Source organism: Triplophysa rosa, linkage group LG17, assembly GCF_024868665.1.
Source record: "Triplophysa rosa linkage group LG17, Trosa_1v2, whole genome shotgun sequence".
Classification (NCBI taxonomy): Eukaryota; Metazoa; Chordata; class Actinopteri; order Cypriniformes; family Nemacheilidae; genus Triplophysa; species Triplophysa rosa.
This window is the reverse complement of record NC_079906.1, coordinates 4,016,500-4,038,445: the sequence shown is the minus strand read 5'-3', so window position 1 is coordinate 4,038,445 and position 21,946 is coordinate 4,016,500. Positions and strand designations below refer to the sequence as shown.

Genomic DNA, 21,946 nt, shown 5'->3' with positions numbered 1-21,946 from the left:
TAGCAACAAGGTCACCCACCCTTTTTCTTAGCTTAAGATTTCTTTCTGTTCCTTAGTAAAGTTGCTCGCTGTTTAGGAGAGCTCTAAGATCAAATAATTTGTGAATATGGGCCCAGATTTATTTGTAAGCAAAATAAAATATTTTTTTCTCTTAAACATTTAGGCTATGTATATATATATTATATATATATATATACACATACTTATATTTATTAGTTCCAGTAATAATACATGCTAATTGACGAAGCTGCATGGAGGTGTGGATTAATCTTTTGAGCTGGCAAGGTTTACAAATGAAGACTTTTTTTAAAATACATTTTTGTTGTTCATTGAACTGTTGTATAAAAGCAAAATCTCATTTGCAACCGTGTGATTATGATTGCATGTCCCCACAATCTTGCTTTGGCATCTTTAGTGTTAAGTATTCTGCAAAAAACCATCACAACACTGGATGTGGTGGCATTTAAAGAGTGAGGAAGAGAGGGGGGGCATTTTGCCTCTCTGTGGGAAGGAGCTGATACAGACCGTGGTGGAGGACGAGGGGTGATGACATCACCCTTTATCCTCCTGTTCTTTAATAGAGGGGGGGGTAGAGAAGTGGGTGAGAGGTTAGAGAAGAGAGGGGGATTTATTTGGGGGTGAGAGAATGAAAGGGAGAGAGAGTAAATGGCTCAGGAGAGGAAACTGGGGGACTGTGAATCGAGTCCCAGGAAATGAGTGTGTTTGGGTTGTCTCATGTGATCGTGTGGACCCACAACATCTCTTTGGCAAACACAGTCACACTCCCTTGCACAGGAGCCTCCCAATCACCCCATTTCATCACCCCATCATTGCCTACTGTACACTCGCCTTCCGTCTTTATCAATGAAGCTTTATCAACGTCATGTTCGGTTACTGGTCACCTTTAAAATAATGACAAGACAACATTCTTCCACACTTCTCTCATCTTCATCTGTCTCATGATCTCTCGTCTCATTTGTATGTGTAACATTCACACTACACTTGCTGTGTGTGTGTCCTGGTAGCTGTAAATGGCCGGGAGTTACCCGACCGGCTGTTGTGGGACAGCCAATCATCATTACTTCCTCCTGGCATTGTAATGGGGCCCAAAACATTGGTTGGCTTCTCTGAGCAAAGTCGCTTTTCTTCGCAAGCTACTTTACAACAAACCCCTTAGACAAAAGACCATTGAACTATATAGACATGCTGCATGATTTATATTTCATCTTTGTGTATTGGTTATCATGTTAAAAAACATCCTTTATAGTATTTACATAAAAAGAATGAGAGAATTTGTGTTTGAGCTCTCACACCCATCAACTGGTGTTACCTTATGCTCCAGCAGAGGGCTCTCCCCAAACATGTTGATTTACATTAAGATGCGAAACTTTAGCTGCGTTCCATTTGTCCTACTCGGTGTTCACTGCTCCCTACTCCCTTAGCACGGGATATCCGTTGAATTGGACTTCGCTGACAAAAAACGCTCAGTTGGAATGCCCTGTAACGTCATCAAAGAAAGGCAATGGCACGGTTGCGCAGATTATAATATAAAAAAAATAATTAATTAATTACTTTTAAATTTAAAAGAAATATACATAAACGAAACACGCATTATGTATCTAATCGATATAATCTTAACTTTTGTTTATGCTTGTATTTATTATTTGACTGATGCAGCTTTGAATATTTGAAACTCTACAGTTATGCAATATAAAATTACGTTTTAATTTGGTGGAAGTTTTTTAACTAGGTCTTTTCACACTTGAAATGGTTAACCCCGGGATATTCTAAAGTCCAGGGCTGCGTTTCCCGATAACGTTGTCTCTTAGCGTGCTACGAAGACTCAAAAGGTACACCTTAACTCAAGTTATACCTTTTCTAGGCGTGTTCCCCGAACTTTACCTTTTGAGGTTACTTAAGGTAAACCTTCTTAAGTGCGACGTTAGCAGGTGCTGTCCATGGCGGTGGTGCTGAATAGGTTGATATTGATGCCTCGAGAATCGATCGTTCGCTCTACCTTGCGTTATAGAGTGGGTAAAGTATTGAGAAAACAATGTTTATTATAAAGAAATGCTTTAAAAATAGTAGAAATTGCATCAGGGCTCACTGAAATAGTATAAATGAGGTGCATGTGTGTGTGTGCGTGCGTGCGTATTTATAATTTTGCAAGTGTCCGATCCCGCACCCTCACAGCCATACGTTTTCTGCGTTAACCAGCTGCATTAACTGGCTGTTTGGCTTCGCTTGTTTTTGTCGGTCTCATCTGGCTTTTTTCCCTATGTGATGCAGTCGTAAACATTCCTGAGGTAAATAACATAACGTAATTAATAAGAACTGCTGCTTGCCACTTTTACATTAGTTTGTATAATATTGCAAAATGGATGAATCCTTGCACGCATATATGAAAACTATACTTTTTAATTGCACAATAAAATATAAATACAAATAAATAGATTCATCATCTCGAGTGTGTAGCCTACATAATAACAATGCCACAAAAAGTAAAATAAAATATTTACGTGAAGCAAACCACATTATTTAATGTAATTAACAATAATCAAATAAACTTTCCTAATGTCCAAAAGGCATACGTAAACTCGTCCGTTGTTTTTCTGACTCGTGATGCGGCACGCACTGGCAGTTGGGTGATTTTCCCTTTCCACTTCCTGCGAAGTGATGTAACGATGTTGCCTGATTCCCTACGCCGTTTGCAGTGCCCTTTGAACTGAACGTGTCCCTTCGGATTGGAATCTCACAAAAAATGGCGGAACACCCTGTGAAGTCCACTTACGGCCAAATGGAACGCACCTTTTAGTTTTTGGTTTCAGAACAGCAGATTTGAGTTAGTTCACCACGACAATGAATATCCATGATCAATGGAGCGCTGATATTACGTTTCACCTTGGGAACGGCACCAAAGAAAAAGAAACATGGCTGCATAAGGGACATTCTACCAGAAACGTACATTTTATGTGACAGGGCCTGACACTTTAACTTTAACTTTGTGATTTTCAAAAGCGTTTTTAATAATGAAAAGAATATCTGAGAACCTAATGAATGATATTCCTTTACAGAGCAACTCACGGAAATCAAACATCAGTCAGTTTTCGACATTTTCTTGGATGAAATACTTTTTGGATGAAATATTCACTGTAACGGTTCAAGGACAGATAATGGTAGCTTCTTGTAGAATATCCCAGTGCCTCGCGTTTAAGAGCGAGGCACACTTTCTTCCCTGCTTTGCATACAGTGGATTTACTAATGTGCTGAAAATGACTAAAGTTTAAATTAATAAATCGATAAATGTACAAATAAACATATAAATTAATTGGTAAATGAATGAATGCAAAAAACCCCAGAAATAATAATACAAAAAATCTTATGTTCTCACTCCCCATCAGTGCTCTAGTGATAAGTGCGAGACCTCACGGTGTATAGGACACTAGTTAGGGTGTCAGACTCTGGTATCAAAGTCAGACAGATTGCCGGTTTGGGTAGGAGTGGCTGCACATCTAAATTGATTGATCATTACTTTTATCTGTTCATTTCTGCATTTATGTCTTTATTTATTCATTTCTTTATTCATGCCCTTCATTAAGTCATTCCTCATCCTCTATAGAAAACTAGCATTTGTGAGAAAATGTAAGGGAAAGAATATGCTCTGATGTAATACATGGCCACGATGGCTGATGTTATTGATATAAGGATAAATTAGATATGTTTTGATATAACTAATTCACTCTAAAGACAAATGGTAGTGTTTTAATAAAAATGCACTGGGAAATGACACAATTTCACTCGGGTCCTTAATTGCTCTCCTGAAATGAACAAACCTTGCATTCTGAAACGGACCCATGCAGTTATTTATGTCATAGCAAGTCCACAGTCCTATCTACTTGAATGCGCTCGTTTCACTGGAAGGCGGGACTTCCTTCGCTGGAGTGGCCATATAGGCCCTTTTCACAATGACGTCACTTAACTTCCGCCTTTTCGCAAAGAGGTGTATAATAACACGTATTCAAGTACTCATCCTAGCACCTTCGCTAACACAAAAACAAAACAAAACACTTACCTTCATAATCAAACGGGTACTGTTCAACGAAGAATTTGTATCCTTTCTCTAGCTTTGATCTTGTCGTTAGCGAAAATTTGTCTGCAAGACGTTTGTGACAAGCAGAGCGGGACGAGGGCCGTGAGGGAACTGCGCGAGGCCGGTGACGCGAGTGATAACGAGCATCAGCTGCGCATTGCACCGGTCTCGCATCTCTCCCATCCCGCTCTGCTTGTCACAACGTTGTACATCATTAAGCTGTATTTGTGGCAGATGTGCAAGGGACTTGGTAAACTCCATTCTTAGGCGCTAGCAGAAGTAACTTCTTGAGCTCTACTGGCGGTTGGCAAACCAGCTTATAGGTGCATTACCGCCACCTTATGAACTGGAGTGCTAGCGGAAGTAACGATACACTGCTTCGCGGCAGAACGGAAGATGCGTGACGTCATGTGAAAAGGGTGTATTGAGCGTTGCATTCCTTCCCATCCATGTAATGGCAGTGGCGCATCTTGTTAAAATCTTTGGTTTGAACCATTAATTTCATCCTAACTGTTATAGAGGAACAAAAGCAAGGTTTTGTGCAGTTTTGAATATGTTCAAATTTCAAGTTGTCAAGTATGACAGAAGGTGATTTATGTGGTTAACAAAAACAAAGAAATAAATAGACGGCCCGAACGATCATATTTGGTAATAAAATGTATTCTCTCTCTTTGTGTCTTCTCTCACTCAGCTATGCAGTTTCAGGAGTGGTTACGTTCTCTTCGTTTCAGTGGAGATGTGAAGTCTGAGGTGGACAATCTGAAGAGCCTCCTCCCCACTCTCCCCGCATCCTTCTCTCTGTCCTCTCTCTCCGTCTCTTCATCATCTCTCATAGGTTTAGGAGCTCTCGCCTCTCTTACAACCTACTGGCTGGTGACCCGAGCTCGACCCATCCAGCCTCCCTGTGACTTGCAGGCCCAGTCCATACCTGTACATGTGAGTGATCTGATTGATGCTAGCCAGACCACCGTGTTTTTCAAAAACACTAGCGTGTGAAACGGTGTGCTGTTTGCAAATGTAAATGTTTCAAACAGGGTTCACGTTACATGACCGTAAGTGGGATCCAGTTATTGTTTTGCAAATTAAAACATTGTTAATTGCATATATTTGCATTAAAATGGACAGTTGAGGGGCATTGCATTATGGGATCCTTTATTCTATGCAATGAACTTGGTTGTATGCAGAACATTTTTTGTTTTGGACTGAAATTGTTTGTTGAATTGTGTCAAAAGAACACGTCATATACATAAAAACTAGGGCTGTCAAACGATTAATCGTGATTAATCGCATCCAGAATAAAGGTTTGTGTTTACATAATATATGTCTGTGTACTGTGCATATTAATTTTGTATTTATAAAGACAAAACATACACATACTTGTCTATAAATTTTAAATGTATTAATTTATATTTACCAATAATTGAAATGGTAAATAAAAGTTTATTAATGGTTATATTTTATATTTTTCTTAAATATATGAATTTATGTGTATGTGTTTATAAACACAAAATTAATATGCACAGAACACCAGCATAATGTAAACACAAACTTTTATTCTGGTTGCGATTAATCACGATTAATTGTTTTACAGCCCTAATAAAAACACATTGCCCATTTCTTGAAAAAGTGAGTAGTTTAGTATAGTTTTTTTAAAGAGTAAATTGTTTCTAATTTTGTACTTTTAGAGATACCCATGATACAACAATACTGGTTGATGTTATTACTAATTTAGCATTTAATTTAGTGTGTGTGTGTTTGTTTCAGGGACTGCCGAGCTGTAGGCGCTCAGCTTTACTAAAAGATGACAATCTACTGGAGTTTTACCATCAAGACACTAAAACAGCTTATGACATGTTCAAGAGAGGACTTAGAATAGCAGGTCTGTGTGAATCAGACAAAGTTTCAGAGACCATTTGCCATGATTTTTCCTGAACGCCCTTGCCTTTTCTTTGAAGATTTAACAGTTGAAGTGACTATTTCAATTATGTGTACTGGTAAAGGCAGTTAAACTAGATTCATTTCTTTGTTGTGGTGCTCTGCAAGCCATTTTTTAGATCAATATAGTGTTTATTAGCATATCTGTCTCTTGTACTTTTGTTGGAGTTTGTTTCCATGAAACATCAACAGCACTTATGCTAAGAACAATTTAAAACGCAAAGCAATGCATGAATACTGCCAGCAGCACCGTTCAGTTCAGCAGTCAGAAAAATGTTATATTCAACCAATCAGAATGAATTACTACTGAGAGGCATATACTGTTCTGTGATGACTAACAATATTATTGTCACTGTGTTGTTCAGGAGATGGCCCATGTCTTGGCTTTAGGAAACCAGGAGAGCCCTATCAGTGGATCTCCTACACTGAGGTGAGAACATTGCATATGTCAATAGACACTTTTACTACTTGTTCAAAAATGGAACACAAGCTATTTTAATGGTTATTGTTAATCTCTCACAGGTAGCAGAACAGGCACAGGTGTTGGGATCAGGTTTGCTAGCGAAGGGTTGCAAACCAAACCCTCAACAGTTTGTGGGCATCTACGCCCAGAACAGACCAGAGGTATATTTAAAAATTCAGTTAATTTTACTGGAAGAATTATGCTGCTGATGTAATGAATAACAATAGATAAAATCGATTTTATTAGTGATCTCAGACTTCGGGACACCACTCTTATTTAAAAACTCTTTTCACAAGCCTGACAAATCATATCGAGAAGTTAAATGCATTGTTTGTGTTGTCTTTAAGAGTAACTTTGTTACTTTTTTCTAATTCACATATTTCAGTAAATTTCTTGGTATAAGTATGTTATGTACAAAACTTTGAATTGTTTTGTAATTGTGGTAATTATGTTGTTATGTTTGTCTATCTCTGCTGGTGGCAGTGGGTCATTGCAGAGTTGGCCTGCTACACATTCTCTATGGCAGTGGTGCCGCTGTATGATACACTGGGATTAGAGGCAATGGTTCATATCCTAAACCTGGGTCAGTATGACTGACACACAATCCCATACTCTAAATTCTTTAAAATGATTTTGTGATGTTTGATTGATTTTATAATAGCATCACTTTCTACAAGAAATAACACTATTCCTAAAATCTTTCTCTCTAGCTGAGATCTCTATGGTGATTAGTGATAAGGAGGATAAAGCTGAAGCTCTATTAAAGAACAAGGAGAAAGGAGTGACGCCCACTCTTTCTTGTTTGGTGCTTTTTAACCCTTTTAGCGCTGCCCTGCTGGAGAGAGGGAGGAAGTGCGGTGTGGAAATACTACAGCTCTCACAGATGATGGTCAGAACAACAGTAGTAATACGAAATCTAAATTTGGATCTCTGTCATGTTTAAACTGAGATCTGTAATTAATAAAAGATAAGTGAAGTTAAGTTTGTGAAATGTAATTCTTTGGCCTAAGAATGTGATGTGATTTGAACATCACATCAAAAACATTTTATAACATGTAATTTGCTGTAAACTACTTAGGTGCCTATTTTGTATTTCATGTTGCCAATGCATGTTTGGTGAGGGCCTTAAGTCTACAGTTTTGATTTGTTAATAAACACAGCTATTGAAGATGAGCCAAGACTGTTTGTTTGTGTGTATTACAGAAGCTGGGAAGAGACAATTTAAAGCCACCCGTGGTAAGGACTCAATGTCAATAAAATTACCAAATGATGTTAGAATAAGACTTTTTGCATACTGTACAAGACCAAAATCTAGTACTGAGCATAACTGTACCATTAGCACTAAACCTAATCCTAAAATATGATGGGCTGTCTAGAGTTTTGTTACAGGGATAATAGGATGTTGTTTTGCAGCAAAATTAGTTTCACAATGACACAATTTACTTTCTTTTACAACATGATTTGAATAAGTGATACAAATAAAAAATGCATTAATACAATTTTGCATAAGGGTTGGTCCACATGTATTACTTTTTTGAATAGTAAAATGAGAAATTCAAGTCATTTTTTCTATTTTCCATTCGAAATTGGAAAAAAAAAACTGTTTTACTTTTCTGAGACAATGATTTAGAAACAAATTGCTATGTTTTAACATTTACTTTAGTTTTCACTTCTTTTAATGTTTGTTTGTTTGTGTGTTGTTGTTTAGCCCCCTCAGCCACAGGACCTGGCTGTGGTGTGTTTCACCAGTGGGACCACAGGTAGTGCTTCCTCCAGTCCAAACACTGCTCAGCACCAGCTTTTGATCATGCTGAACGATAGGCTAAACTAAATTAAGCCATGTTCTGTTTCTAATGTGGTATAATAATGTAGCTGATATTTGTGTTTATACGTAGTTATTTTGTTTACTGATGTCATGCAGGAAAGCCTAAAGGAGCTATGATCACCCACGGCAACATCGCCTCCAACACCTCCTCTGTCATCAAAATCCTGGAGGTCAGTTTCTACCGCTCCTTTTAAATTTCTTCTGTTTATCTTTTGATGTTCCTGGATATTTCTGCTAAAAGCTTTTCCCTGTTGCGTCACCTGTATTTGGTAAAAGACATTTCTTTAAAAGAAGATGTTGTGGCAATATATGTGTATTTAAGCCATGTACTGCACAGCAATTATTACTTTAGAAGAACATCCCTGAAATAGTGCATTCAGGCTAATACAAATGAGAATGATTTGAACAAATGTTTTTAAATACCTCTTTCATACAGGTTTTGTTAAAATTATATAATAAATAATTTTGCCAGTCATTTCATAACTGGCCTTTATTTTTAGTCTGTTTATGGAGTTATAGTTGTTTAGATCCTGTTGTTTTGTATGCACATGGTAGGGCTTCTTTGTGATTCGTCAAGAGGATGTGTCAATCTCGTATCTGCCACTCGCCCACATGTTTGAGCGCATGATCCAGGTAACCACAACCTTTTAGTGACATTCTATACATATTCTGCACCTTAAGACTTTTGTCAACAATATCATGACACGATATTAACCTCCTATAAGGTTTTATAAATCTGAGAGAAAGAAAATATATTCAGAAGGAGATATTGCAAGACATGACTGGATTTTACCCATTCGCATTTGATTGTGAATAGAAGGTTGCAATGGGTCCCCAGAAAATGTTTTGGGAAAAAAACTAAAGCTAAAATTGTTCAAGTCTACTAAACATTATTGTTTCATTTTTTTATTTTCTCACTTTAGTTCCTTTTTTCGCATTCAAAGTGAAAGTTGCTACAGTACAAATAGATTTGAATAGAAAATGTCTCTGTTATATACATCCAACAAGTGTTGCCAACTATTTACATTAATTTGGAAAAAATATGTTGTCTTGACAATATAAAATGTACTATTATCTACGTTTATTTGTTTCGTTACACATAAAACATAGATATGTATTTTAGAAAGGGGGTCCCTCACAAAAGGTTAGTCTTATTTGGGGGTCCTTGGCATCATAACGTTTGAAAACCCATGTCCTAGGGTATATTAATTGGTCAACTATAGTCATTTCTATTGCAAAATTGAGTGCTATTCTGGGGAAAAAAACATTTCCTGCAAATATTTGCCCTAAATGATACAGTATTTGTCCATATATGTCATGGTTGACCATATTGTCTATCTGCAATTTCAATTTTTGATGCATAAAAAGAAAATTTGGTAAACCTCATCAATGGTGTGCTAAGAGTTCCCTGAGCAGTGTACAGACATTATTAGCTTGTGCTGTCACACCAATTTTCTATAGAAAACTGCTTTCATTTTCCTGTATTCATCTTACAAATTTGACAAAATACAACTCAAATTGGTTTTACATTTATTTTAATACTAAGCCATTGAAAACCGACAAAATAGTTTTTCAACAACTTTTATGTAGTAACAGTTTATTAAATTCAGCTTAACAGAAAGGCAAGAAACAGAAAGGCAAGAAAAATGTTCAGCGAGACAAAGACTTAATCTAGTAAACAGAAGGTTTCATTTTTTATTTTTATTAGACATTTACACAATCACAGCAAAAAATTGTCAAAGCAACTACCCCACCAACTATCAACGACTAATATCAGATATTTCAAATATGTTGCTGTGTTTTTTCTTTAAGTAAAATTGCACGTTTTCATGGGCGCAGAATTGATAGCGCAGTCAGTAACAGTCTGGATCTATCGAAAGTGCTCCATTCTCCAGTGCGATCAATACTCGCATACCCGTCCTGCAATCGATTGCACAATAATAGCGGACATTATTTTGAGGAATACACTCTGTTTTAGTCTGGCTAAATACATTCTGATTCGTTACTGTTGCCACTTTTTGATCGTATCTGTCACCGGTCTCAGATTGGTCTGGACTCAGCTTATGTTTTCCATGTTTGTGATGAGACGTCTTGCCACACGTGCCAAAGAAGGTCAGGAACACGGGTATGAATGCGATGCCGTGGACAGCCCCGATAAGAATGACTAAGAACATGATTTTAAAAAAGGTTCTGAAGATGTAGCTTTCGGCAGCAGCGAGCGCGATTACACCCGCGATAGTGGACACTGCGCCTTGTATTACTGGGTAGCCCAGATTATAGATAGCATCTATGGCTTTGTCGTTCGCTGAGCACTCTTTGCTTGACACAAACGCATAGGATATATGAGCGGAGAAGTCCACCGAAAAACCAATACAGATAATGAGAATTATCATAGATATTGAGTCTAAACTAACTCCCCATAATGCCATGAAACCAGCCACACCCACAAAGACTGATGCAATGGCAAATGTCACCCAGGCTGAACATATCGGATTTGGGATCAGCAAGAGCGCAATAAGTAACATCGCACATGTAGTGACTATTACGTTTTGGATTGTGGTACTGACTATGACTGCATATTGGTCAAAATAGATAAACATAGGGTGGTACACAGTTAGATTAATGGGTGTCGGCAACTTTTCACAATTTTCCGCTGTTTCTCTGAATGCTCTTAGCATGTTCTTCTCTTTGACCGCTGTGCTGATGTTCACAGTCTGAATGAACATACGTGATGCAAGAATCTGATTGTTAGTGAAGTTAACATCTTGATCAAAATCATAAAAGCTGCCATACTGACTTAACATAAAGTCAGTCAAATTTCTTTTGAACATTATTTCATTATTCAAATTTAAGCCAACTTCTTTTCCATACTGCTTGTACGCATGAAGCCAAGAAATCTGCGCGATTTCTGAATCCGTAGACGCCTCTGACAGATTCATAAAATCTTTCAGACACTTGTCGAGGTGATCGCGATCAGATGAATTCCAGTATTGAAAGCGTTCATCTGTCATAACTAGCATGATGTTGGGACCATAGTTCGAAAAAAATGTATCTTCATCATCATAGTAAATACTGACGTATGAGCCGTCCGCCGCTAAATTTTTCAGATCAAGTCCTTCCTGTAGTTGGAAACATCCGTAGATGCTGACCGCTAAATAACCAGAATAGATCACGCACACAAAGACCTTAACCCAAGTTTTTGTCAGAAAAGGTCCATATTGCTTCTTAAAAAACAAATCCATAGGCGTTTCTAAATCAGTACCCGTGTTTTCATTATAAGCACCACCAACGCAACAAATGTTACCGGTAGCGTTGTCACCCGTGGCTTTAGGAACTTCCATACAGGTCAGCCAGTGTTTATTGCCTTTCTCTCGCCTTCCGTTCAGTGCAAGACAAGCACCGAAGAATGTGATGTTAAAGACGTAACAGAAGAGAATAGCTGTACTAGCGTACAAGCAGAACGATTGTACGGAGCGGAACGGTGTTGAGAGACCAATGTAGAAAGAGAGCACGTCCGTCAGTGTGGTGATGGTGATGGACACAGCACCCTCTTTATATGTTTCTGCTAAGCGCTCTTCAACTTCTATATCAACTCTAGTCTTCTGCCAGCAGGCGATCATGATGAACATATCGTCAACTCCAATACCTGCAAGACAGAAAATGTTACTGTGTAAATATTACCTGCGAACAGGTGGAAAAAGTTAAATATTATACTCGAATACAAGTACTACTACTTTGATGAAAAAGTAAAATAACCAGTCAAAAAATCTACTCGAGTAAAAAGTAGCTTGTTTAAAATTTACTCCAAGTAAAAGTTCCTAAGTTACTTTTTAAAAGCGGAAGGAGGACCTCTCCTGTTCTGTGCAACACCAACATTAGTCATAGTGCCTAATTTAATATATATTAAAACGGGTTACAAGTGCACTGCAACAAATAAAGATTTTGCAGAAATATCACAATCATAGCAGAAATATTAACTAAACAATTATTAAATCAATTTACATTTTCTTCAGAAGCAAAATTAAGCCTTAAAAAAGATTTTAAGCCTTATTTTCTTAGTGAATTAGTGGTACACAGTGCTAAGTTTCAGTAGTGAAACCACTTATAAATCGTTCCACGCAGGGTTCAACGTTTGTACGGAATGAGAGTAAATGTGATGATTGAGAGGCTGTTACCATGGCAACATTTTTGCTGTTGATCGCAGTTAACCAGAAACATGAATCCTAAGAGTTTAATCCGTTTGGTTTTTTAACTAAAATTTAACTAAAATACAGACAGAGACGCTGTGTTTTGTTTATGTTCAGAGCTTCACAGTGCGCTCTCGCGGTGTTGAAATGTTTACATATTTTTAAGACCTTTGCATTTGTTGTTTAGTCTTTTCTTATGAAGCTTCAGATACATTAGTTAAAGACCGCGTATCACAGGCTGTTTCTGCCAATCTCATATTAATCTTGAGTGCCTATACGTATTGCATACGTCGTATCTTCTAAGAGTATTTAGTTTGATCAAATTTATAAAAGAGAGATACAGCTGTACGATTATTTCCGGAAAAACACAAGATGCTAGAGGTGGGACTAGTGGGGAGAGTGGGATAGAACTACAGCACGAGCAAGCAACACATCCTCACATAAATCCCTTTGTGTTTTGTACATTATGCACGTACACGCCGATTGTCAACAAAACACAGACATATGACTTAGTTTGACTTACGGCGTGCAGTTCTTGTCCGGCATCTTTTAGCACTGGGACCACGCCATCCATCGGTTTCAAACGATCTCTTGTTTTTGAACAAGTTGACCATGTTAAACATGAGAAGCCAGCACGTTTAACAGTGTAAAGAAGTCAGAATGCATTACATAGCATGATACCCGATCTTTAATAAAGTGAACAGTTGCGCGTAGTTTTTTTGCCTTATTAAATGTTTCGATTTGTAGGTTTATTTGGGCTTGCCATTGTTTGCTGTTCTTTTCAACAATATATGATCTGGCAATACGGTCATTTTTACGGCAGGGCTGGAGAGGCTTTTCAAAACGCATGAAATAGCAAGCATATTTTCTTATGACTTTCTTGCCCCGCGCTTACAGAAGAGAGAGACATATGATGCACGTTTAAATATGTCATTAAAGCAGAAGTTGTTCAGTTCGGTTTCAAACACACTGCATAATTGTGGCGCAGACACATTAGTGAACCGTGCATCTACAGAACGAGATTAAACACTTAAAATTATAGCATTATGCACCAATGTCGTTTTGACGTTACTAAACTGTCAAAACTTCTTAAGTTACCAATGCAACAAGGGTAGAAGCAGTATTTAAATGAATATTATTTATCTTACCTCTACAGTCTTGCACACACAAATTTTTAAAAGATGCTAGTTTGCACAGCGTCCGTAATCCTGTCTTGAAGCCGAAATGGTTGCTTAAAGATGGCCAGGGGTTTACTTCATTGTCTTCAGCAGTCAGATTTCAATGGAGTTTCACTTTTAGGACAGGTGCACTATACCGATGTCTAACTTCTCCATCTCCATCACTCTTCTGGTATTGGCGCAAAGTCCGCCCATCATTCACTGGAGTAATTTCCGGTCACGTTTGTCATGTTTTCATAATTTTCTTTACTCAGTATTGGATGTGATTTTAAATATAACGAAGTACAATATATCACACAAATTATACTTGAGTACAAGTAAAATTACAGATTTTGAAAGCTACTTAAAAAAAGTACAAGTACACAAAAAACCTACTCAATACAGTACTTTCGTTACTTTACACCTCTGCCTGCGAACCCCTGGGTATAGTGTTCATTTAGCTCAAGAGGTGGAGAATTGTTGTATCATTTTCAAGAGAGCACATGAATTGGTCATATTTATAGGGCATTGAATGCAAGTAGATGTAACTGCAGACCTGAGATCTCGAAACTGACGCATAGACTCCAAAAAATGGGCGGTTCTTACAAAAAGGGGCGGCTAGGGATAACGTTGGCTGGTGGTTAGGCATAGACTTGGTCGGCATAACTGGGAACGGCCACAAAAACGTTGGGGGAAAGCGCTCCATTAGAACTAGCGTGTGTAGACCTTGTTAGGTGCTTGATCTTAGCTCTTTGTAATGATTTCGATTGATTTTTGATTTTTGCTTTGTGCAGTGTCGAAAAGTTGCTATGCGGTGTACTGAATCTGTAATAAGTTAAACGCACATCTGAAGTTTTATACAGGGGAAAATAGGGTTTGTTTTGTAGTTATAAGCATGAGAACGCCAAATCATAAATGATTTAATGTGGCCTATGTAAAATATTAATGCTTACATGTCTCGTAATTGACCCTTGGCAAAACCCTGCCCCCATTCATTTCTGTTGCTATGTCCGATAAGCTTTCGGTGTCAGCCAGCGCTCCCAGTGTCAATTTGTGCACTCCCTGGGGAAATAGTGAAAAATTTCTGGAAAAATGACGTGCTGATTTCAGACAGAAAGGTTTCCAATATGCATTCGATTGAAATATTTAGTATGTGAGATAACTATAACAATAATTATACCTATAAGATAATCTTACGTTACGTTAATGCTAAGCTCGCGCGACACAGTGCTACTGTCACACAGATGGATGTATAGTTTACATAAATGTGGTGTATTAAGTGTTTGTCTTTACACCAAAATTTGTAGTAATAACCATTTTAGAGAGAGAGTAAGCAGAGTTTTGGTTGGCCGTGATCCTTCTGTGTGAAAACGAAAGTAAACTTTTAAATATCAGTTCAGTACAGACAAGAATCGCAGTCCATCAGTGTCTTAATCTTTATTTGTGTTAAATACAGCAAACACAGTACAGCTGTTGCTTTACGTCTTCATTGCTGGACGTCTTTCCTTTAAAATGTCACTGCAAATGCGGCTCTCTGAAGGCGGAAGGTGCGGTCATCACATCACATGGACGCAAAGCATATCTTGCCAGCTTGCTCATACTTGTAATATGCAAGTAATTTATCAATAAGTATTATATTCCAAAAGCTTCCTGAAAGCTTGCGTCTTTAATTCGTATATTAATGATCCCAATCGTCTTTTATCTGTATTAGTAGCCTATAGACCCCTTTTGAGCCAACGTCACAATTACGTTGCAGCATTAGCTGGAGGCAAAACAAGGGGAAAACTGGAGGCGGCCAATACAAATCAGCACCGAGTCGTCTACATAAGGAGTTTAAAATATCTTGCTGTGTTTTTGAGTGCCAGAATCGACGGAGTGAAGGCTCTAATCTGAAATTTGAACACATACCATTGCCAAAAAAAAAACGACGACAGTTGTAGTTAAACACAATAAAACTAGCGGACTTCACAGAAATGATCATCAAAGATACTTGCATTTACAGCGCACACATTATATCACTTAATAAACGATTGTCTTTTGTTGGTATGGATTATAGTTTGGGTATGTCTAAAAACGTTGAATGTAGGCTATCCCCACCTAATTAGGACCTGGGGAACAAGTTAAGTTATTTTTCATGTAAAAGTTAACGTTAACCGCTTTTAGCACATTTACAAGCTAACCTTGTTAGTTGTACAACTAGCAGTCAACCAACCACCGGAGATTAAACAAAGAAAACTGTTTGTTGTCGCTGTTTCTACAGTATTCATAAGTGTATAAGTAGAAACCCAGGAGAGGGAACGGTGAGAAGGCTCATGTTATGTGTCAGGTGTGTGTTCAAGCTGCATTTGCAAACGTTTGCCACTGTTACAGTGGCTTGCAAAAGTATTCAACCCCCTTCATTTTATTCACATTTTGTTATGCTGCTGCCTTATCTTAAACTACTTTAAATGATTATTTTTTTACATTAATCTACACTCCATGCACAATAATGACAAAACAAAAAACTGATTTTTGATAGCTTTGCAAATTTATTAAAAATAAAAAACAAAAATAAGTACATTGCATTTAAAGTAGTTTAAGATAAGGCAGCAGCATAACAAAATGTGAATAAAATGAAGGGGGTTGAATACTTTTGCAAGCCACTGTAGTACATATAGGCATCTAAAGATGTAACGTTAGTCTCTCTCAGTTTGACTCTTGACTATACATGGTTGGCTTCTTTCTCTATGTGGTATGTGTGGATGTCAGACCACTTAACTGGAGGTAAAGTAATCCTGACAGTTTGTCCATCCATTGAGCGAGCGTGTACAGATCGGCCAATCTGGTTCCTTCCGTTAAAGTTCACTTCTTCAACAACAGTCACAGTTCCGGGCTGTGACTGACCTTTCATATATTACATTTACATTTATTCATTTGGCAGACAAATAAATGTAAATGTAATGTATGTAAGGTTAAATTAAAATGAAATTAAATCGGATTCTCTCCAGTCACTGTCAAAAAACAAGCTATCAAAACCTGCTCGCTAGCGTGAGTCAAGCGGCCAGGGGAATCTTCCGCCACCTATGCTCCACCCACGAAAATGTGTCACAATGTTTACTAACAAAAAAGGGGTCTATAGTTGTGATGTGAACTCCGCTATTTTCTTTCATTTAGAATGATTTATTCTAAGTTATAGTTATTGTTATAGTGTGAACGTCCCTTAAAGCTATATCTCTCTGTTCACTATTACAATCATTAAAAAGCCTTTTTTTCATATTAATCTCCGATGTTACTCTTCTACGCCGGGTTTGTCCAACTGGTTTGTTTGTCGGACAAAATGGCGGACAGTCACGGGGCAACATAATATCGGTGTTATGTTTGGTCGAGTTGCTTGTCAATCAAACTGCTTGCGAAGGGTGAATGCTGAACTGTTATTTGATTAGAATAATCCTTATACATTCTTTTGTCCTCCCCATAGCGTCCATTATAATGAAATGGCTTTGTAGCTTAATTTACAGAAACAATGGCATGTATAACCAAATTATTAAATACATTTTTACCACTGATATCAAACATCAACATAATAACAGAAAATTTGGTGTTCTTAGTTTGTCGCTGCATTAAACCTGTTTCCTCATAATAGAGTTCTATGTGTGGGAACGGCACGTGCTAAAGTCAAAACTGTCTTTACATGTGATATGTATACATTTAACATGTAAAGACATAGTCTTTTATATCATAGATGTAATGAACATCGGATAAAAATGTAAACTGTTGGATGACACTGGGATACTAAAGTTTATCCTAGCTTGAAACTTAGTCGGGTAACGAAAAATGTTGAGAAACGACACCTCTGGCCATTTCGTTGTGTTGTTTGTTCAGTCACAGAGATCCAATACAGCTGGGTTTTTCTATCTATCTTGCTCTGTTGAACGGGAAAAGTGACTTTATGTAGGCCATACTGGGTCAACATTATGCATTTCCAGTCAGGGGAAAGAATCGTTTTCCCCCACGTATTCTCTGCCCAGATTGCGCCCCCAGCTATGACACGACATCGACCAAGTCTATAGGCTTGTTCGACTTCATGCGGCGCTGCAAGAACCGACATGCGGATGAGATCACTTTACCACGAGTGATTCAAAAGTATATGCAGCAGACTCTTGTGGTAATGTTATGTCATCTGCCTTATGTCTGATAATGTCACGAAGCCACCAGTTTTGAAGCTCCCGCCCCTATTTGGACATCTCTGCAGAACCCTTCATGGTTCAGTGTGAAAATGTCAAACCTGTATGACTGTCTTTTTTACGCAGAACACAAAAGAAGTTTTGGCGGAACCCATTCACGTCTGTTGTATTGACACAAAACCAATGCAAGTGAATGGGTGCCGCCACTGTTCGGTTAACAACATTCAAAATATCGGTAACACTTCAGTATTGGGGGCAATTTTCACTATTAACTAGTTGTTATTAGCATGCCTATTATTGGCACATTGTCTGTTTATTAGTACTTATAAAGCACATATTCTGCATGAACGCACTGTTCATCCCTAATCCTACCCAATACCTTAACCTAACAACTACCTTACTAACTATTAATAAGCAACAGATTAAGAGTTTATTGGGGAAAAAGTAATAGTTAATGGTTTGTTAATAGCGAGAATTGCCCCCTATACTGAAGTGTGACCAGAAAGTCATACGGGTTTGAAATGACGAGGGCGAGTAAAGGATGACAGAAATTTCATTTTGACGTGAGCGATCACTTTTAAGCATCAAAAATGTATTTACAGGTATACAGGTAATGAAAATGTGATGGACTAAATTTGTTTACCAAGAATCAGAAAAGGGACCGTGGCCACTGTCATGGAAAAAGGCGTTCCACAAAGCAGCAGCAATCCAAAACTGACTAGCACAGCCATCCCAGCAGAGAGGACTCCAGCCACAGCAATCCACACCTTTGTCCTAACGCAGTCCAACCTAGAGGTAGCAGAGAGATGCTATACATAAATGTGTTAATTTCCCTTAGAGCTTAATTACTTTCCTGTTTAATACCTCAGACAAAAAAAGACTGCAATGCTGATGGCCAGACAATATGTGATGGAGAAGAGAGGAATCACAGAGTCTAAGGTGGCCTCTAACTCCTCCTGTCTAGACTCTGATGTTAAGTAAGACACCTGTAGAGACTAAACATTCAGTGCAGAATTCAGTTCTCAACTTTAGAGATGACTCAAAACGAAAACTCAAGGTTTACAAATGATGCTATACCTGAAGCACAGCACGAATATACAGTACTTCCAATAAGTTCTTATACACTCTAAAAAAAATCTGTAAAAATATACTGTTTTAATATGAAATTTTCCGTATTCATTTTTACAGTTGTTTAACCTGTATTTTACATTTTACGCTGCATTAAATTGCATTTTAGCATTGACGGAAATGTCCGTAAAATAAAGGAAAATGTACTGGTAATTTTCTTTTACAGTGTACATAGTTGTTATTTAGAGTATGAGGAGAAAATCATGTTTACTTACCGATGTATTCTTTGAATAATTTGAGAAGAATTCCAGGAAACCATCAAGCCACTCCGAGTTTGCCTTTTTTGTTTTTTCGTTTAAAAAATAAAAAAGCCGGACTGCTTTTGCAGTGGTTATATCTGGGCTTTTTGCCTTCAGATCAACACCGCCTAGACTCGTTCCCATGAATGTTCCATCATGCATGGGATACTTAATGGATATAGAATTAATTTCACTAGAGTTGTAATTTAATACGTCTAAAATTGGATTCGACATACATTTTCCTTTCCTGCGGGCACAAAGTTTTTCAAAAGTGACGTTTATATTTTTGACTTTTCTGTCCAGATCAATAATATCCTTAAATGCTTTATCTGTTAATATGTTTGTTCGGTTTACGTCCGTAATGATCAAAGAGGCGTACGTTCCTTCAGACAAAAGCCGTAAAAGAGAAAACTCCTCCGATTGTGGGAGATGTTTCCTTACGATCTCCCTCTCGAGTTTGGCAGGTCCATTCACGGGTGTGAACTGATCTTCGATATTATTCGCCTCCAGCTTCGAAAGAAAGATGAAGCCAGTTCCAAGAGCCGCCGTTACGCATGAGGCGAGAAGAAACGCACATGGATGGCTACCAATAACACGACCAAGCTTTTCAAAGGCAAGAGACAGAGGCCTTTCAATGCAGTTGGTTTTACACTTTGGCATCGTGACCAATCGTTTGCCATAAATCTGTTGTTCTGTCAAGCTCCAGCAGCAGTCACTGAGTAAACTGAACTGTGCGTGGCCCACATTTGTAAGTCAGGCTGATTGTTTGGTTACTTATTACTACATGTATATGCATGTATTGATTCCCCCAGTAATAACAAAGGCTGTTTATTTTAAGCATATGGTGGGGTCATCCAGCACTGCGGGTCCCACACACCAATGCAGATAGTTCATGCCAAAGTGTGACATATTTTTAATGCGATTGTTCATCGTAACTACAACTGCTACTATATCTCTATTCTTTAGAGATGACTGATGACATTGTCTTGAAAGGAACAAGGAAGAAGGAAGCCAGCAGAAACACAGACAGAATGTCAGTCCAATGACTGGATTTTTTTCCAATCTAGCTCCATCACAGACCAGGAACTATATACTGCAATATTTGGGTTTTTTCCCCTCACTTGGTCACAGCCAGCGTGTGTATTAGAGCTTTAAGTGTCACACGTCATAATAGTTTAGTTATTATATTATAATATTATCGTAATTTTTTCCATTTATTTTTTTGAAGTCTTGTCAAATGTATTGAGTATCTTAACTACTACTTCAAAAGTATATACAGTAGCACCGCCTCATGAACTCATCTATAAATTCATTTCTATTTTATATTTAATGTGCAATAAAATGGCAGTTAGCAAGCCCCGTCTACGTTTACTGGCTTAAAATCTAAGGCGATTCATAAAACACTGTCGTAAAATGTGAAATTTGGCATACTGAGGGGGTTAATTTGTCAAAGGCCCTACTATTCTACATATGAATTTGTCAGCATATAACTTTTATTTGGTCTTGACAAAGGCAGATTGTTCAAAACATAATGAAGTACGTGACTCTGGATCACAAAACCAGTCTTAAGTAGCACGAGAACATTTGTAGTAATAGCCTAAAATACAGTGAATGTCAAAATGATCGATTTCTTTTATTCCAAAAATCATTAGGATATTAAGTAAAGATCATGTTCCATAAAGATATTTGGTACATTTTCAACCGTAAATATATCAAAACTTTCTGCTTTCGGGTTCATCTACTCTCAACAATGTCATTACAGCGCAGTGTTTCCCCTACCATTACCTTAGGGGGTGCCCCGCCCCTCCAACGGAACCTACCGCCCCCCTTGAAGGTCAAGTTAATTTTATTTTCTATATAGCGCCAGATCACAAGAGAAGTCATTTAAGCTTACCTTTCCTATATAACATGTTTTAATCGGAGATTATATGGAAAGGGTACTTGTTGTAAGAAGGCCTACTTCTGCTCATGATAAATTCATTTCGGTTGTTACATTATGTTATCATTAGTTTTTTAAATATTAAAATAGGCCACTAGGCTTTCAATTTAGCACCAGAGCCTACAACACATTTTCTCAGTTAACAGGCCTTCTATGTATCATACATACTGTGGGTATCAGAATATAAAATAAATGGCCTGACAAAACATTAGATGTTAACCTTTTATATACATATTCAACTGGGCTCAATTGATTTTCTGTCATGACAACTCTCGGAGAGTTAAGCATGGTAGTGTACATGACATATTCATGTATTTGGTCTTGGCAGAATAGATCTGCTACGCTGCTGTTGTGTCGGCGGAGCAAGTACCGAGACTTGCTGCTCCCAATTCGCAAGTTGCACAAGATGGTGCCGGTGAGCTTTTGGGACGCCAGAGCAGATTAATTTCCGGTCGTATAACATGCACTGTTAGGGAAAAGGAGGATTTTTGGCTGGCAAATATGTGTGATTTTTAGATAAAGAGAAGAAAGTAATAAATAAGCGACATGATGGATCATCTTTACATTGTTGAGCACTTCGTTAAGCCAAAACAACTCGATAGTGTTATAAGACCGGAAATTAGTCAGCGGACTCTGCACATATAACGCATATGAATAACCCCCGTATAGCATACATGATCACCTTGTAGCAGATCTATACATGTGGAGCTGGGGAAGGAGGAGGGTTTCTGAAGCGCGCTGCACTGCTAGGACATGCACTAGCCAAGATTTAAACGTTGAGCAGCAAGCTCATTGGCTGCTGATACAGAAAGAACCAATC

The 21,946-nt window shown here is 37.9% G+C and overlaps 2 protein-coding genes across 2 annotated transcripts in view; one reads left to right on the top strand and one right to left on the bottom strand.

The window, feature by feature from the left end:
• The window catches only part of acsl2 (acyl-CoA synthetase long chain family member 2), a 36,779-nt gene that overhangs the window by 3,633 nt on the left and 11,200 nt on the right, over positions 1-21,946 (top strand). Inside the window, exons 2-11 of the mRNA XM_057356411.1 lie at positions 4,782-5,026; positions 5,855-5,969; positions 6,391-6,455; positions 6,548-6,649; positions 6,972-7,071; positions 7,199-7,377; positions 7,692-7,724; positions 8,197-8,248; positions 8,410-8,483; positions 8,869-8,946. Coding sequence (XP_057212394.1) covers positions 4,784-5,026; positions 5,855-5,969; positions 6,391-6,455; positions 6,548-6,649; positions 6,972-7,071; positions 7,199-7,377; positions 7,692-7,724; positions 8,197-8,248; positions 8,410-8,483; positions 8,869-8,946 — 1,041 coding nt within the window. The 5' untranslated portion in view covers positions 4,782-4,783. The remainder of the gene's footprint in view (positions 1-4,781; positions 5,027-5,854; positions 5,970-6,390; positions 6,456-6,547; positions 6,650-6,971; positions 7,072-7,198; positions 7,378-7,691; positions 7,725-8,196; positions 8,249-8,409; positions 8,484-8,868; positions 8,947-21,946) is intronic.
• Positions 9,931-19,989, bottom strand: LOC130567915 (patched domain-containing protein 3-like). Its single transcript, XM_057356427.1, has 4 exons — positions 19,164-19,989; positions 18,685-18,815; positions 18,464-18,609; positions 9,931-11,959 (listed from the first exon to the last, which is right to left on the bottom strand). The coding sequence occupies exons 1-4, from the start codon at positions 19,845-19,847 to the stop codon at positions 10,167-10,169; spliced, it is 2,754 nt and encodes a 917-aa protein (XP_057212410.1). The 5' UTR covers positions 19,848-19,989; the 3' UTR covers positions 9,931-10,166.

Bases quoted from the DNA above. Each gene is read 5' to 3' on its own strand.
- LOC130567915 (XM_057356427.1), bottom strand. From the start codon at position 19,847: ATGCCAAAGTGTAAAACCAACTGCATTGAAAGGCCTCTGTCTCTTGCC. The intron at 18,816-19,163 runs GTAAGTAAACAT...CTGAATGTTTAG, and splicing joins ATTATTCAAAGAATACATCG to TCTCTACAGGTGTCTTACTT. The intron at 18,610-18,684 runs GTATTAAACAGG...TGCTACCTCTAG, and splicing joins GCAGTCTTTTTTTGTCTGAG to GTTGGACTGCGTTAGGACAA.